At 36.7% G+C, this 15,032-nt stretch overlaps 1 protein-coding gene across 2 annotated transcripts in view; it reads right to left on the bottom strand.

The window, feature by feature from the left end:
• The window catches only part of EPC2 (enhancer of polycomb homolog 2), a 166,664-nt gene that overhangs the window by 110,373 nt on the left and 41,259 nt on the right, over positions 1–15,032 (bottom strand). For both annotated transcript variants that reach the window (XM_004375368.2, XM_023730382.1), the window contains exon 2: positions 2,901–3,060. In XM_004375368.2, the coding sequence (XP_004375425.1) occupies positions 2,901–3,060 (160 nt within the window). The remainder of the gene's footprint in view (positions 1–2,900; positions 3,061–15,032) is intronic.

Genomic DNA, 15,032 nt, shown 5'->3' with positions numbered 1-15,032 from the left:
CATGTAGGATGATATTGTATAGTACAGTATGTAGAATATATGTGCTGACAGATAAAAGAAATGAAAATAGTTAAAATAACTTCCTATTACTTTTATTCCATTTTTCACAGTAACAGAATAAAGTGAAATGAAAAAGCCAACACAAGGTATTTATTGTATCCAGTGGGTCTGACCCCAAAACCCAATTTCTGGTTCTTGGTTTAGAAAGATTTTTATAAATAGTCCTGTTGTCCAGCTATACTGTTATTAAAATATAAAAATATGATAATTTGGCTTAAGAGGAATCCTTAAAATTCCTACCATGAACAACTGTCTCCTTCCTAACTGATACAAAAAGGTAAGGCAAATTCAATAAGCTAAAGGGACTCAAAGTCAGAGAACACAGAGAAAACAAATTACAAATAATTACGTGTGTTTTTCTTGAATTCTTCAGGGAAATGAATCTATGGGAAATGATTCTAACACCTAAGAGTTTTTAAAAAGGCCATTTAAAAACAATTCAGTCAGTCAACACACATGCATTTATTGAGTATCTATAGACCAAGCACTTTTCTCTGATACAAAAAAATAAAATACAGTTCCTGCCCTCAAGGAGCTCACAGTCTACAAGGAGAGAATGATTACAAATAATTGCAATAATGTATTGTGAGTCCTCTAATAAAGGTAAGCACAAGATACTATGATAAACAAAAAGAGAGATAGAAGGAGAAAAGTTAGAGCAGGCTTCATAAAGGAGTTAGGTCCTAAATGAGCTGTAGGAAGGGAAGAAAGACTGGAATAGCACATGCAATTAAGTGTGGAATGTGAAAAAACAAGGCAAATGTGCGTACTTTTAAGTAGTCTCTGTCACACAGAAAGTGAGGTAAGAGCAACAGGAAATGAGGTTAGAGGAGGAGATGGAACAAATCGAGAAAGGCTCTGTAATCATACTACAGTCATGCGTCACATAACGTCCATGATGCATTCTGTGAAATAGGACTTTATGTGATTTGGACGTTGTGTGAAACTATATTGTAGGTGAACTTCCTTTCAGGCATTCACTTCCAGAATAAGGAGGTTTCGTCCATATTCAAAATTCACTGGGGCAAATAACCTCCCTCTACAATTAGTTTATCTAAGGTTTCAACAAATTCTTCTGCTGCCTTCACATCAGCACTCACAGACTCACCACTCACTTTCACATTATGCAGTGAAAAACATTTGAAGTGCTTGAATCACCCAGATCTAGCACTAAACTCGATATCGAGTCCTGCTTTTCTTTAAGCATCTCGAATAAGCTTTGTGCCTTAGCAATGATCATTAACATGCTCAGAGGGATTCGCTTGTGTGTTTGGTCCTTCAATCCACATCATTAGCAATTTCTCCATATCTGATACTGGTCCCTCTCACATTTTCGTTAGCCTTGTAGTTTTCATTGGAGCCGATCTTTAACAGCTTGGAGAATTTTTTGTTTTTGAGGATCACTGCGATTGTCCAGTGCAACATGCCTAAATCCGCTACATCCTGTTCTCCATCGGAATTTCTGAACTCTATTATAACCTTATGGGACCACAGACGTGTATGTGGTGGGACACTGCCCAAACAAACGTTATGCAGCGTGTGACCGTATAGAATTTCGGTGTTACTGAATTCTATCAAATCTAAACTGTCATCAATTTTGTAATGGATGCACCATTATTTTATGTATATTAAGAAAAAAGCTTTATGCTGGGGCCCTCTGAAATAGAATACCCATGAAAGAGAAAGAAGAAATAAACCAGCCATGTAGAAAGGGACAGCAAGGGGGAAAAAAATCTCTCTGAGAACTGAACCACAAGCAGGTCTGCAACTTGAATTAGAACTACCAGTGTGGTCCGAAAACAAACAAAGTAAGTGATGACTTTAAAGTAGTCTCAGGTTGGTGGTGTCCTCAGATGATGCCTGACAGAAACAAATGTAAATTTTCTTTAGAAGAACTAGACTTCAATCCAGGACAATAGTAATTTAAGGCACAATCTCATTTCAAAGATGAAAAATGTGCATCTTAGAATCAATACAAAGAATAGATTTTACAGTCAGTCTCAAATCTGGTGGAAATTCAGAATGACTTGGAGAACTTTTAAAAAAATGCCAGGCTGCATACCTAGAGATTCTCAGATGGGTAGGCCTTTAGGGAAGCCCTGGTATCTCAACTTTTACAAGCTTCCCAAGGCTTTTTTATTTTTATGCAATCAGACAAGATACCAATATACTAGCGCCTGTCTGCAGAATCAGCTGAAAACTCCGAATGCAGACAATGAAGAACAACAGAAAAGATTTTAAGTAAGAGCACAATTTGATCAGAATGACACTTTAAGAAGAATTTTGTGAATTTTGTGAAGACGATAGATTAGAAGAGAGTAAGGACAGGAGGCAGGGGTGAGGGAGCAGTAAATGTAACAGGAAGTTACTGAAATAGTTAAGGTAAGAAATGATGACAATCTAAAATAGTAACAGTAGAATAAAGAAAACACAGTATTGATGCAGCAAAATTAGATTTTTATAAAAACTAGATGATGGCAGAGGTGTAGAATCTGATTCTGAAAAATTTCACAAAACTCCTGGGCATTACAACCACTGGACCTTTAAAAATAAATCCTCTTTGGGTATAGTAATACACAACCTTTTAGCTGTGTAATAAAGTGTAAGTGTTATAGAAAAATCCCATACTACATAAACATCAAATATTCCAAATGTTACTAACACTCAAAATAATCTCCAAGTTCAGACATAAGCACGAGGGATTTCATTCTTTAATGTCTTACATTTCTATTAATCAGTGTGTATGAATCGAAAAATTAAATCTCTTTGGGAAAGAAAATGATTTTTACTGGTTGATAAATTTAAATTACAAACAGAAAACAATAAATTAACAAACTTACGCTGAATATGAATGAACTGTTTTGGCTGTTTAAACTCTCCTTTGTACAAGCGATTGTAATAGTTGACGTTGCTCTCTGCCTCAGGAACTGGAATGACCATGCTCTCTTTTTTTTCTCTAAACACTTGCTGTGCTGAAATAGCTCGCTGTAAATGATGTTCCTGGAAAATATAAAGCAGGCAACATAAGTTGTTGTAACAATATTAATTCAATGCAAAATTCTATTTAGAAGTTACTAAGTTAAATGGCTGCAAGAAAACATTGCCATTGCTCTCCCTTGACACTTGCGCTTTTATTGATATCCCCCTAGATGATTACATTTCTAATACGTAGAATTTTTTAAAAAGATTAATATAGTCATAAATTAGAATTTTAAATTTCGATTAAAAAAAATCAGTCTCATTTTCGAAATTAACTGAGGTGTCTGTCACCACTTTCAGATTAAGTGTAAATATGCAAACCACAGGAAAAGAATTTTAAGTTCTTCTACGTTTATATACTTGAAACTTCAGCCTTATAAAATTCTGAATCATTTAAAGAAAGATAAAATTATGTTCAACAGACTATATTATCAGGGCAGGATATATATATATATATATATATATATATATTTTTTTTTTTTTTTTTTTTTACAAAGGTTAAACAAAAAAATCCCTATAAAATATATTGAGGTTCTAATCACTTTTCACTACCGCCATCATTTACTGCAATAATCTCTAAATGTTTTCTCTACTTCTCCCTTGCCCCACTTTGGGCCTTTCCCAACAAAGCAGCTTTACCTTTTAGAAGGTAAATTAGGTCAGGTCACTTCCTTAGTGGATCCGGTATTCAGAGTAATAATTAAAATCATTACACAACTTATAAGGCCCTATGCTTCTGTGACCTCATCTACCTTTCTCCTCTCCCATCCTTCACTCTACCCATACTGTCTCTCCTTGCTGTTTATAAATATTCAAATGACTTGCTTCCAAACTATCTTCAAGTTTCATCTCACCAGAGAGGCCTTCTGTGACTTCCTTATCTAAAAGAGCACCCCCACTCCAGCACTCTCTATACTCCTTCCCAGCTTGATTTTTCTTCATACTACTTAGCACCATACACTATAGATCTTTTATTTGTTTACTGTCCATCTCCCCCTAACATAATTTACATTCCAAGAGGGCAAGGATTTTTGTTGGTTTTGTTTGCTTCTATATCCCTAGTGTAGGAACTACATTACCTAGTGATCGATGCACAGAAGCCAATTAATGAATAAATGAAATCTTTTTTTATTGAATTCTTACTATATGCCAGGCTACAGAAAACAGTTTACACATACAGAAACTGAGGCATAAAGATATTTAGTAACTTGTTCAAAGTCACATAGCTGTAAGTGACAAAACAGATATGAACCCCAGCTATATGTGTACAAAGCCAAAATTCTTAATTCTATCATATTATACCAATATATTTTTTTGAAGCTCTACAGAGTCTTAAGAAATCAGATCTTTAATTTCATTTAAGCTTTTAGGATATGTGAAAAGCTACTGTTCAAAAAGAATTAGTACAGTGATCTAAGAAGAAAAGTTTTGATACAGTAAAAAATAAATAAAACTGGAGTTTCATTATATGCAAAACACACAGTAGGTTAGTATGATTAAAGTATGCTCTAAACGGAAGGTAGGACAGATATCAAATAATGACGACAAAAGAAAGACATTAATTTCACTATCTCCTGACATTCATTATTAATAAAGCAAGCAAAGAGGTAGAGGATATAAAAACAAAGAAAAATAAGTAAATAAATAAATATAAGACTAAGTGAAGAAACAAGTTTCTTACGATCCAGGCAAGATAACAATAAGCCAGGACAGCTACAGAGATTCTCACAAATAGCATCAAGTTTCATCATATTCTATTAAGTTATACCTGCTTCCCCCAAATGTCACAAAAATAATCACCTATACTACATCATAGTCACCAACTATGGTATTTTGCCACACTAATTTAAATCAAAAAAGCACAAGAATATTAAAAAAAAAAAAATACTCTAAATTTTAAATGAATAAACAAAAGTCCAGGTATAGCTAAATGAATCTTTAAAAAAAGTAAAATGTGGCATGGGAAAAAGGACTTCCCTACTAGAAATTACAAAATATTTATAAAGCCACAGTAATTTTTTTAAAAAGTGCCAAAAGAACAAATAGTTTCCATTTATGTATGTATGTAGTTAACAAACACTATACAGCAATCACTACTGTATACTAGGTACTTTAAAAAACAAACACTATACAGCAATCAACATTGTGTACTAGGTACTTTAAAACCTTAACTCATTTAATGCTCCTATGAGATAGGTAACATTATTACCATTTTTTAGAGGAGGAAACTAAGATACAGAGAGGTTAAGTGATTTGCCCAAGATCACTTGGCCAATAAGCAGCAGAGCTACTTAAATCAATGTAACAGTAAACCTTTAAGACAGATCCATGTATAAATAGGAACTTAACATAAAATAAAGACAGAACCACATAATTAATGGGCAAACGCCAAACTACTCAAGATACAAAGAAAAACAATTACTAAATGCCCACCTTATGCCCACATACAAAAGTAGGTAAAAGATGTATTATATATCTGAACATGTAAGGAAACGCCATAAAGTTAACAGAAGAAAACAAAGGAAAGTATCTTCGTGCTGTAGGAGTAGAGAATGACTTCTTAAAAACTTTCATAAGTACAAACTATAAGGCAAAAAAAATTGATAAAATTTATTATCAAAATTAAAGATCTCTGTTCAATGAAGGACAGCATGGACATAGTTATTAATAAATTTATGACACTGGTTGAGGCTATTTTCAATGTCTGAAACCTGTTAGTGATTAATACCTAGAGTACACAAGAAACTGGTGCAGTCAACAAGACAGTAACCCGAATAGAAAAATGGATAAAGGACATAAACAGGCAATTTACAAAAAAGGAAACCCAATAAGCAATAAGCATGCGAAGAGATGCTCAAATTCATTAGTAATCAGATACATGCACATTAAAAGAAGATAATTTATATCAGACTGGCAAAAATTAGAAATGAGGATTAATGCCAAGTGTTGGCAAAGATGTGAGGACATAGATTCCCGCATGCATGACTATGGAAGTGCAGACTGTTGCTACTATCATAAACAGCAACCTGATATTAGTCAAATTAAACATGCATACTCTATGACCTGGCAATTCCTATCTGGGATATGTAACTCCAAAAAAATTTCACACAGATTGGTAAGTGGATATATTCAGAGAAATGGCGTTTGTTGTGGAGCAAAGGTAGAAGCAGTGTGGGCATCTGTCACTGGGAGAGTAAAGAAGTAAAATACGGTAAGATGCACAACACGAATACTATGCAGCAGTTAGTATCAACAGTCCCAATGTTGATACTGCACCATAATGGATCTTAAAAGTAGTGCTGAGTGAAGAAAAGTTGTAAAAAACAGAATATAACATGTTTATATAAATTAAAAATACATGTACATAAAACAGTATACATTTTGCCAGAAGAGATTCATCAAACATATCAGAGTGGCTGCTTAAGGAGGCAGGGAAGGGAATGGGAAGAGGGAACAGGGATAAAACAGAATAAATAAATTAGAGAGGCCTTAGAATTCGCTTTAAAATCCTGGCTTGGTAGAGTTGTGGTATCAGAGATAAGACTGGTCACGTTATTAACTGCAGAAGATGAGTGCATGGGGATTAATTATACTATTTTCTCTACTTTTGTGTATGTCTGATAATTTCCATAATAAAAATTAAAATATATAGAGAGGGAAACAGGTTGACAAGGGGAGGAGAGAGAGAAAGAAGGCCCTTGCAAGAACCAGAACAATGTACCATTAACTGACACATACGAATAACTCAACCCTTTGCAACTAGGTTTCCCCTCAAATAAACTAATAAACAAATAAATGGATGAAATACACCTTTATATGATGACTCTCTGTATTATGGTTGTTGTTAGTAGCCGTCGAGTTGATTCCAACCATGGCAGCCCCATGTGTGCGGAGTATAACTGCTCCATAGGGTTTTCAAGGCTGTGTGACCTTTTGGAAGCAGGTCACCAGGCCTTTCTTCCAAGGCACCTTTGGGTAAGTTTGAACTGCCAACCTTTTGGCTAGTAGTAGAGTGCTTAACTGTTTGCGCCACTCAGGGATTCCAACTATGTATTATAGAGGTTTGTAAAACATATTTAGTTTTAAGGCTGAACAAAGATTAGTTTGCTCGTGCACTCCATGCATTCTAATGACCACAGATCAAAAATAACCCATTGCGATCAAGTCAATTCCAACCCATAGCGTCCCTGTTTATGGATGGCAGAGTGGAAGTGCCCCATAGGGTTTCCTAGGCTGTAATATTTACGGAAGCAGACTGCTACATCTTTCTCCGCAGAGCGGCTGGTGGGTTTGAACTGCCGACCTTACAGTTAGCAGCCAAGCGCTTAACCACTGTGTTACCAGGGTTCCTAGATCAAAAATATACCTCATTAATAAACAGTGAAGATAAAGAACTCGGCTGCTAACCAAAAGGTCAGCAGTTCAAATTCACTAGCTCCTCCTTAGAAACCCTACAGGGCAGTTCTACTCTGTCCTACAGGGTCACCATGAATTAGAATTGACTCAATAGCAACGGGGGTGTGTGTGTGGGTGTGGGTGTGGGTGTGGGTGTGGGTGTGGGTGTGTGTGTGTGTATTCTATAAGTAAAATCAAAGGGTCAACAGCTATTTTAATGCACAGATGAGAAGGCTGGGGTGGGGAGAGGGCAGGGAGATTAAGTAAACATAAGTAAATGGAAGTGAAACAATTAGAACAGAAATAACAAATATTGACACAATGTAAGCAATGCCACTTATCGTTATGTCTAGAAACTGGAATGGGTTTTCCTGTATATATTTTAACCAAAAATAAAGTTAAATAAACGATTAAATCAGCAAAGAATAATAACAAAAAAACCTAACTTACAACAAACGAATATGGGCATGCATCGCTTAACATACAGTCTGTAAAATAGGACATTACGCAATTTGGACGCTGTGCGAACACCATTATTATATACTTAGCAGAGCTATACAGGATACCTTTTGTTTCACTTTCAAATCACTATTTCTCCTTTGCCTCTTGCTGCTGCTATCACTAGCACTGGTTTTGCTGCGTTTGGGAGCCATGATGCACTTCACAGTAATATTTTCAAAAGAAAATTAAACAGAGGTAATGCTACAACACTCAAGAGACGTGCAATACAAGAAATTGGATACTGCTGCCTACGAGTCGAAGCATACACTGTTATACAGTAAACTTTTTATTTGTAAGTAGGAAAATTTCACATTAAAAGAACAAGACAAAATACAGTACAATACATACAGAAGCCAGTAACAGGTGTTTATTCTGACTGTCGAAACATACGTGTTATAGGTTATATGGAGCCCTGGTGGTGCAGTGGTTAAGAGCTCAGCTGCTAACCAAAAGGTCAGCAGTTCGAATCCGCCAGCCACTCCTTGGAAACCCTATGAGGCAATTCTAGTCTGTCTCACAGGGTCGCTATGAGCCAGAATCAACTCGATGACAACTTTTTTTTTTTTTTGGTTTATGGGTTGTATATATATTGTACCATTATATGCCTGGCAGTACAATTGCTCTGTATACAAAAGACATAAGATACATACGTTGCATGCGGGAAGGTGTTGCCTTCAGAATGTTATTACATCCACTACATTCCGTAACATCCACTACCCTCCTGTTCTCCGACAGGGATTTCTGAACTCTATTATAACCTTATGGGACCATAGACTTATATGTGATCAGATGTTGAACAAATGAACATTATGCATGCAGCGCATGACTGTATTCACATAACCACACTGAAAGAAGCAGGGAAGAAAAGAATTTAAGTTCTTTTGTAAAACAGTAACATATACTTCATGGAGTTGTAATGACTAAGTTAATAAAGTGCTGAGAAAGGCCCATGGCACATAAGAAGGGATGTTTATTATTATTTTTATTAAAATATATTATAAAGCTACAATAATCAAAATAGTGAAAATTTAAAATCAAAAGAAAAAATCAAAATTCTGACAATTAACACACCTTCTCTCAACATCCATTCGTAATAAAAACTCCCCAAAAGCAAGGAATAGAAAGAAACTCCATCAACCTGACAAAAGCAGGCGCCTACAGAAAACCTACAGCTAACATCATACTTAATGGCCCAAGACTGAGTGCGTTCCCCCTAACATCAAGAATAAGATTATGAGGTTGGAGCTCACTACTTCTAGCCAACATTTTACTGGAGATCCTAGCCCGTGCAGTAAGGGCAGAGAAAGAAACAAAAGCACGCATACTGGAAAAGTAAAGTAAAACTGTCATTACTTGCAGACGACATAATCATGTAGGGAGAAAACTGTTGGGCCATTTCTTATGAAATAAATATACACTTATCACACGACCCAACAATTCTACTGTTAGGTATTTACTCAAGAGAAGTGAAATGCGTGTCCACAAACCACTTGTACATAAATGCTGACTGCCATTTTATCCATAATAGCCAAACATCAGAAACAATACACGTGTCCATCAACAGGTGAGCAGATAAAAAAATTGTCATACTCATTCAAAGGAAAACTAATCAGCAAAAACAACGAGAGGGGGACAAACTACTGATATACACAACACAGATGAATCTCAAAAGTATGCTGAGCAACAGTCAGATACAAGTAACTACATATGGTATGGTTCCCTTTCTATAAGGTTCTAGAAGAGATAAAACTAATCTATAGTGATAGAAATTAGATCAGTGGTTGCCCAAGATGAGGGTGCAGCAACTGACCGCAAAGGGGTAAACTTTTGGGGGAAATGAAAATGTTTTATTCCTTGATAGGGGTGGTGGTTACGTAGTTGTATTTGTTTACTGAAACACATAGCACTATATATAAAATAAATGCATTGCATTGTATCTAAATTGTATTTAAATTAAGTCAGTTTTTAAAATCTAGAAAAAACTTGATATAAACAAAAATTTAACTTAAAACATGTTGGTAAGGTAGTATTTACAATACTGGTGAGAGGGTGATGAGTAAGTAAGGCACGTTCACAAATTAGTGCTACATAGAAGTGTAAATTGGTACGTCTGGAGAACAGTTTGGCAATATGTTTCTAAGCCTTGAACAAAAAACATTCCAACAGTTAACTCATTACTTACATAGTAATTAAAATAGGAAAAACCAGAAACAACCTAATTGTCCCAAAATACTGGAGTAATTATATCTCACTATAGCCATATGATGGAGCCCTGGTGGCACCAGTAGGTCAGCAATTTGAATCCACCAGACACTCCTCAGACACTCCATGGGGCAGAGTTCTACTCGGTCCTACAGGAGCACTATGAGTTGAGTTTGACTCGACGGCAACGCGTTTGGTTTTTGTTTTTTTTATATCCACATGACAGACTTTTATTAATGCCTTTTAAAACTTCATGAAAAATAGTTTAATGATATTTCAAAATGCTTAAATATTAAGTAGAAATAGCAGGAAACAAAAATCACATAGCAATGATAATCTCAAGTATAATGATACTTTATCATATGCATAGATGCAGAATTTTTAAAAACTTCTAAGTTGGAAGAAATGTACCAAAATATTAGATAGTGAAATTACAGATTGTTTCTATGTTCTTCTCTACACCATTCTACATTTTCTACAATTTACTCAAAGGGAATGTATTACAAAAATCAACCAATGCCAACCTTCAAAACTATTTAAATTGACCTGGTGTCCCTTTCAGAATCAATGAAAGGAAGAGGTAGAGAAAGATAGGGGGAGAAAAAAGGTCTCTGAGGTCTCTATCCTATTCTAATAAACCTGCATTTCTTCTAATACTAACTTTCTAAATTTGACTCTCAGTTCTGGCAGCATATTAAAATCACCTGGGGAGGTTAAATATGGACTGTATGGGAAACAAAAGTGGTCACAGAAACCAGTTAAAAGACTTCAGTTGCTGACTTTCACTACAACAAAGATGAAGTACATTCAGTGGAATATCATTCAGTCATAAAAAGGAATGAAGTACTGTGCATGTTACAACACACGAGCCTTGAAAACATTATGCTAAGCAGGGGCAGACTGTTCTACGGGCAAGGTAAGCACTGTGCCTACCTTGATTACTAGACCATCTGCAGTGAACAATTTCATGCTTTTTCACCACATCAAGGACTTTGCTTCTGGGTATGGCTGGTATCTCTCTCTCTCAAACCTATAGAACCTTCCTATAGAATCAAAGCCTCTTTTCAAATTTACAATCCCTGACATGGGCGGCTGACCCAGTAAGCAAGGTAACCACAGGCTTCCTTGTGCTTACTTACTAATCTGTAGTGAACAATTTCACATGAGTTTCACCACATCAAACGTGGTGACATCCATGTAAAACTGTTCACTACACATGATCTGGTAAGCAAGGTAAGCACCGTGCTTATCTTGTCTATTAGATAATCTGCCCCAATGCTAAGTAAAAGAAGCCTGACATAAAAGGCCACATACATGAAATGTCCAGAATAGGCAAATCCATAGAGACCTAAAGCACACTAGCGGTTGCCAGGGGCTGGAGGAAAAGGGGATGCCAAGTGACTGCTAATATGTATAGAGTTTGTTTTTGGGTGATAGAAATGTTTTAGAACTAGACAGGGGCAATAGCTGCACAACACTGTGAATATACTAAAAACGACTGACTTGCACACTTTAAAATGATGACTTTTACGTTACAAGTATTTTATCTCAATTTTTAAAAATTACTTTGAACAAAAAAAGGAGGCGGGGCCAAGGCAGAGTAGTTGGACAATTTCCGTGGTCACTCTTACAACAAAGACCTGAAAAAATGAGTGAACTGATTATATATGACAATCTAGGAGCCCTAAACATCGAAGGCAAAGTTGAGGAATCGGACTGAGTGGCTGGGGGAGGGAGAGACAGTTCAGAAGCAGCGAGAAGTTTCCAGTCCTGACCCGGCAGGAACCGGCACTGGCACCTTGCAGGCCGGATCAGCTGGTATATGCAGTGAGTCAAGCAGTGGCACTCAGGATGCGTTTTCCACACTGAGAGAGACCAGGTGGCAGAGAGTACACTCAAGCCTCCAGAACCAGTGAAAAGCACTGGTCCATCAGCAAAAGATAATTACATGCGTCTAACTCACCGCGTGGATCAAAAAACACCCCGTTTCAGAAGAACCTCTCTCCCATTTATGGGCCTGTTCCCTGTTCTGTACCAAACCCTGGGCCAGCTTCAGCAAATGCTGTGTCCCCTGGGCCAGAAGTAGGACCTGTCACTCATCCTAAGTAATTCTCCCAGCCTTAAGAGAGGGAATAAATTAACAAACAGGGAAAAAATAATCTGTCAGCTCCCCTAAGCCAGGAGCTCAGGGCAGGCATAGCTCCTTCACCTAGGCACAGGCATAAGGGGTCCACAGACGCTGAATGCCTTTCACCCATGCATAGACCTGTATGGGCCCATTTCAACAGCACAGGCCCTCATTAGCACAATACAGTAGGGTATATGCCTGAAGCCTAACTTCAACTGTAACAGCTATATGGTGGAGTGGCAGGTTCATGACATTTGACACCACTCTGCCCATTAAGCAGGGTTCTCACCTACCCACATCAGGGGCCTGAGGACTGGCGGCTCCACCCATGCCACCTAGCCACCCGCGACAGGAGTCCAAGAATAAGTGGTGCCTCCCAGTCCTTACAGCCAACAGCACTGGGTGCCCATAGTCCAGCTGTGAAAACCACCCACCTACGCACTCTAGGGAACAGGGACACACTTTCCTCCCAGACACTCAGCAGCAGCCATTAGCCCCCTGCCTTGCTCAGCGTGGCCCCTTACCACAGCCAGATACCTGCGCCTACTCCAATCACCCCTGCCCATCTAGGACTGTAGGTGAGAGCTTCCATCAGAAACTTGGTAACTGACTACCTGGATACCTGAGCTGAATCTATACAACAAAAGTAAATGGACTCCTGCGCTCACATACCTAGTAACATATCTAACTACCTGGTGACAGGACATCAGAGCTTCAAAGGAACCAATACTCAAACTAACTCACATGACCAGCCTATTTCGGTATATCAAAACAAAACAAGAAGCTAGAACACAGTAGGCAAACGTAAAATAAATATAATAACTTATTGATGGTACGGAGACAGCAATCGGTATCAAATCACATAAAGAGGCAGATCACGATGGCTTCAGCAAACTTCCAAAATAAAGAATCAAGAGATTTTCCGGCAGAAGAGAACTTCACGGAATTACCAGAGGTAGAATACAAAACATTAATATACAGAATTCTTCAAGAGAGCGGGAAGGAGATCAAGCAAAACGCAGAACAAGCCAAGGAACACACAGACAAAGCAATAGAAGAACTTAAGATTAGAGAAGAAAATAATGACAAATTTAACAGGCTGCAACAGTCCATAGACAGCAAACAAAAATCCAGATGATTAATTATAAAATTTCAGAACAACTTAATAGAAACTCATATGAGCAGAACTGAGGCAATAGAAACCAGAATTACTGAGACTGAAGATAAAGCACTTCACATCAACTTATTTGAGGAAAAATCAGATAAAATAATTTAAAAAAAAAAATGAAAAAATCTAAGAATTATGTAGGACTCTATCAAGAGGAATAACCTACAAGTGATTGGAGTACCCAAGCAGGGGAGGGTAAACAGAAAATACTGAGACAATTGTTGAAGATTTGTTGGCAGAAAACTTCCCTGATATCGTGAAAGATGAGAAGAAATCTATCCAAGATCCTCATCAAACCCCACACAAGACAGATCCCAAAAGAAAGTCATCAAGACATATTACATTCAAACTTGCCAAAATCAAAGATTAAGAGAGAATTTTAAGAGCTACTAGAGATACACAAAAAGTCATCTACAAAGGAAAGTCAATTTAAACTCGCACTACTCAGCAGAAACTAGGCAGGCAAGAAGGCAATGGGATGACCTATAAAAAGCCTTGAAGGGAAAAATTGCTAGCCAAAATAAATTAAAAAAAAAAATTGCCAGTCAAGAATTATATATCCAGCAAAACTGTCTCTCAAATATGATGGTGAAATAAGGGCATTTCCAGATAAACAGAAGTTTAGGGAATTTGCAAAAACCATACCAAAATAAAGGGAGTCCTCCGGTTAGAAAATCAGTAACATCAGATAAGAACCAAAGACAACAACACAAAACAGAGCAACCAGATATTAACCCAGATAGGGAAGTCACAAAAATAAATCAAAGCTAAAACACTGTAAATAAGGAAACAGAGATGTCAATATGTAAAAGATGACAACATTAAAACAAAAACAAAAAAAACAAGAGACTAAAAAATGCAGTCATAGATCTTTCAAACAGAGAGGAAGACGATATAAAGAAATAAAAGACTGGTTTAAACTTAGAAAAATAGGGGTAAATATTAAGGTAACCACAAAAGAAACTAATAATCCTACACATAAAAAACAAGAAAAACATAAACTCAGCACATACAAAATCAACAACAATGAAAAAGATGAAAAAAAAATAAAGAAAAATGACTCCGCACAGAAAATTAAGTGGAACAAAGAAATCTGCCAACAACACACAAAAAAAAACATCAAAATGACAGTATTAAACTCATACCTATCAATAATTACACTGACTGTAAATGGACTAAATGCACCCAATAAAGAGACACACAGTGGCAGAATGGATTAAAAAACATGATCCAGCTATATGCTGCCTACAAGAGACACCCTTAAAGACAAAAACTAAAACTCAAAGAATGGAAAAAAATATATCAAGCAAAAAACAATTAAAAAAAGAGCAGGAGTGGCAATATTAATCTCTGACAAAACAGACATTAAAATTCACCACAAAGGACAATATATAATGATTAAAGAGTCAATACACCAGGAGGACATAACCGTAATAAATATTTACGCACCCAACAACAGAACTGCAAAATACATAAAACAAACTCTAACACCATTGAAAAGAGGGACGGACAACTCCACAATAATAGTAGGAGACTTCAACACACCACTTTTGGTGAAGAACTAAATATCCAGAAAGAAGCTCAATAAAGACATGGAAA

Source organism: Trichechus manatus, unplaced genomic scaffold, assembly GCF_000243295.1.
Source record: "Trichechus manatus latirostris isolate Lorelei unplaced genomic scaffold, TriManLat1.0 scaffold00036, whole genome shotgun sequence".
In the NCBI taxonomy this organism is placed as follows: domain Eukaryota; kingdom Metazoa; phylum Chordata; class Mammalia; order Sirenia; family Trichechidae; genus Trichechus; species Trichechus manatus.
The sequence above is the reverse complement of the archived record's forward strand: the minus strand, read 5'-3'. Positions and strand labels throughout refer to the sequence as shown.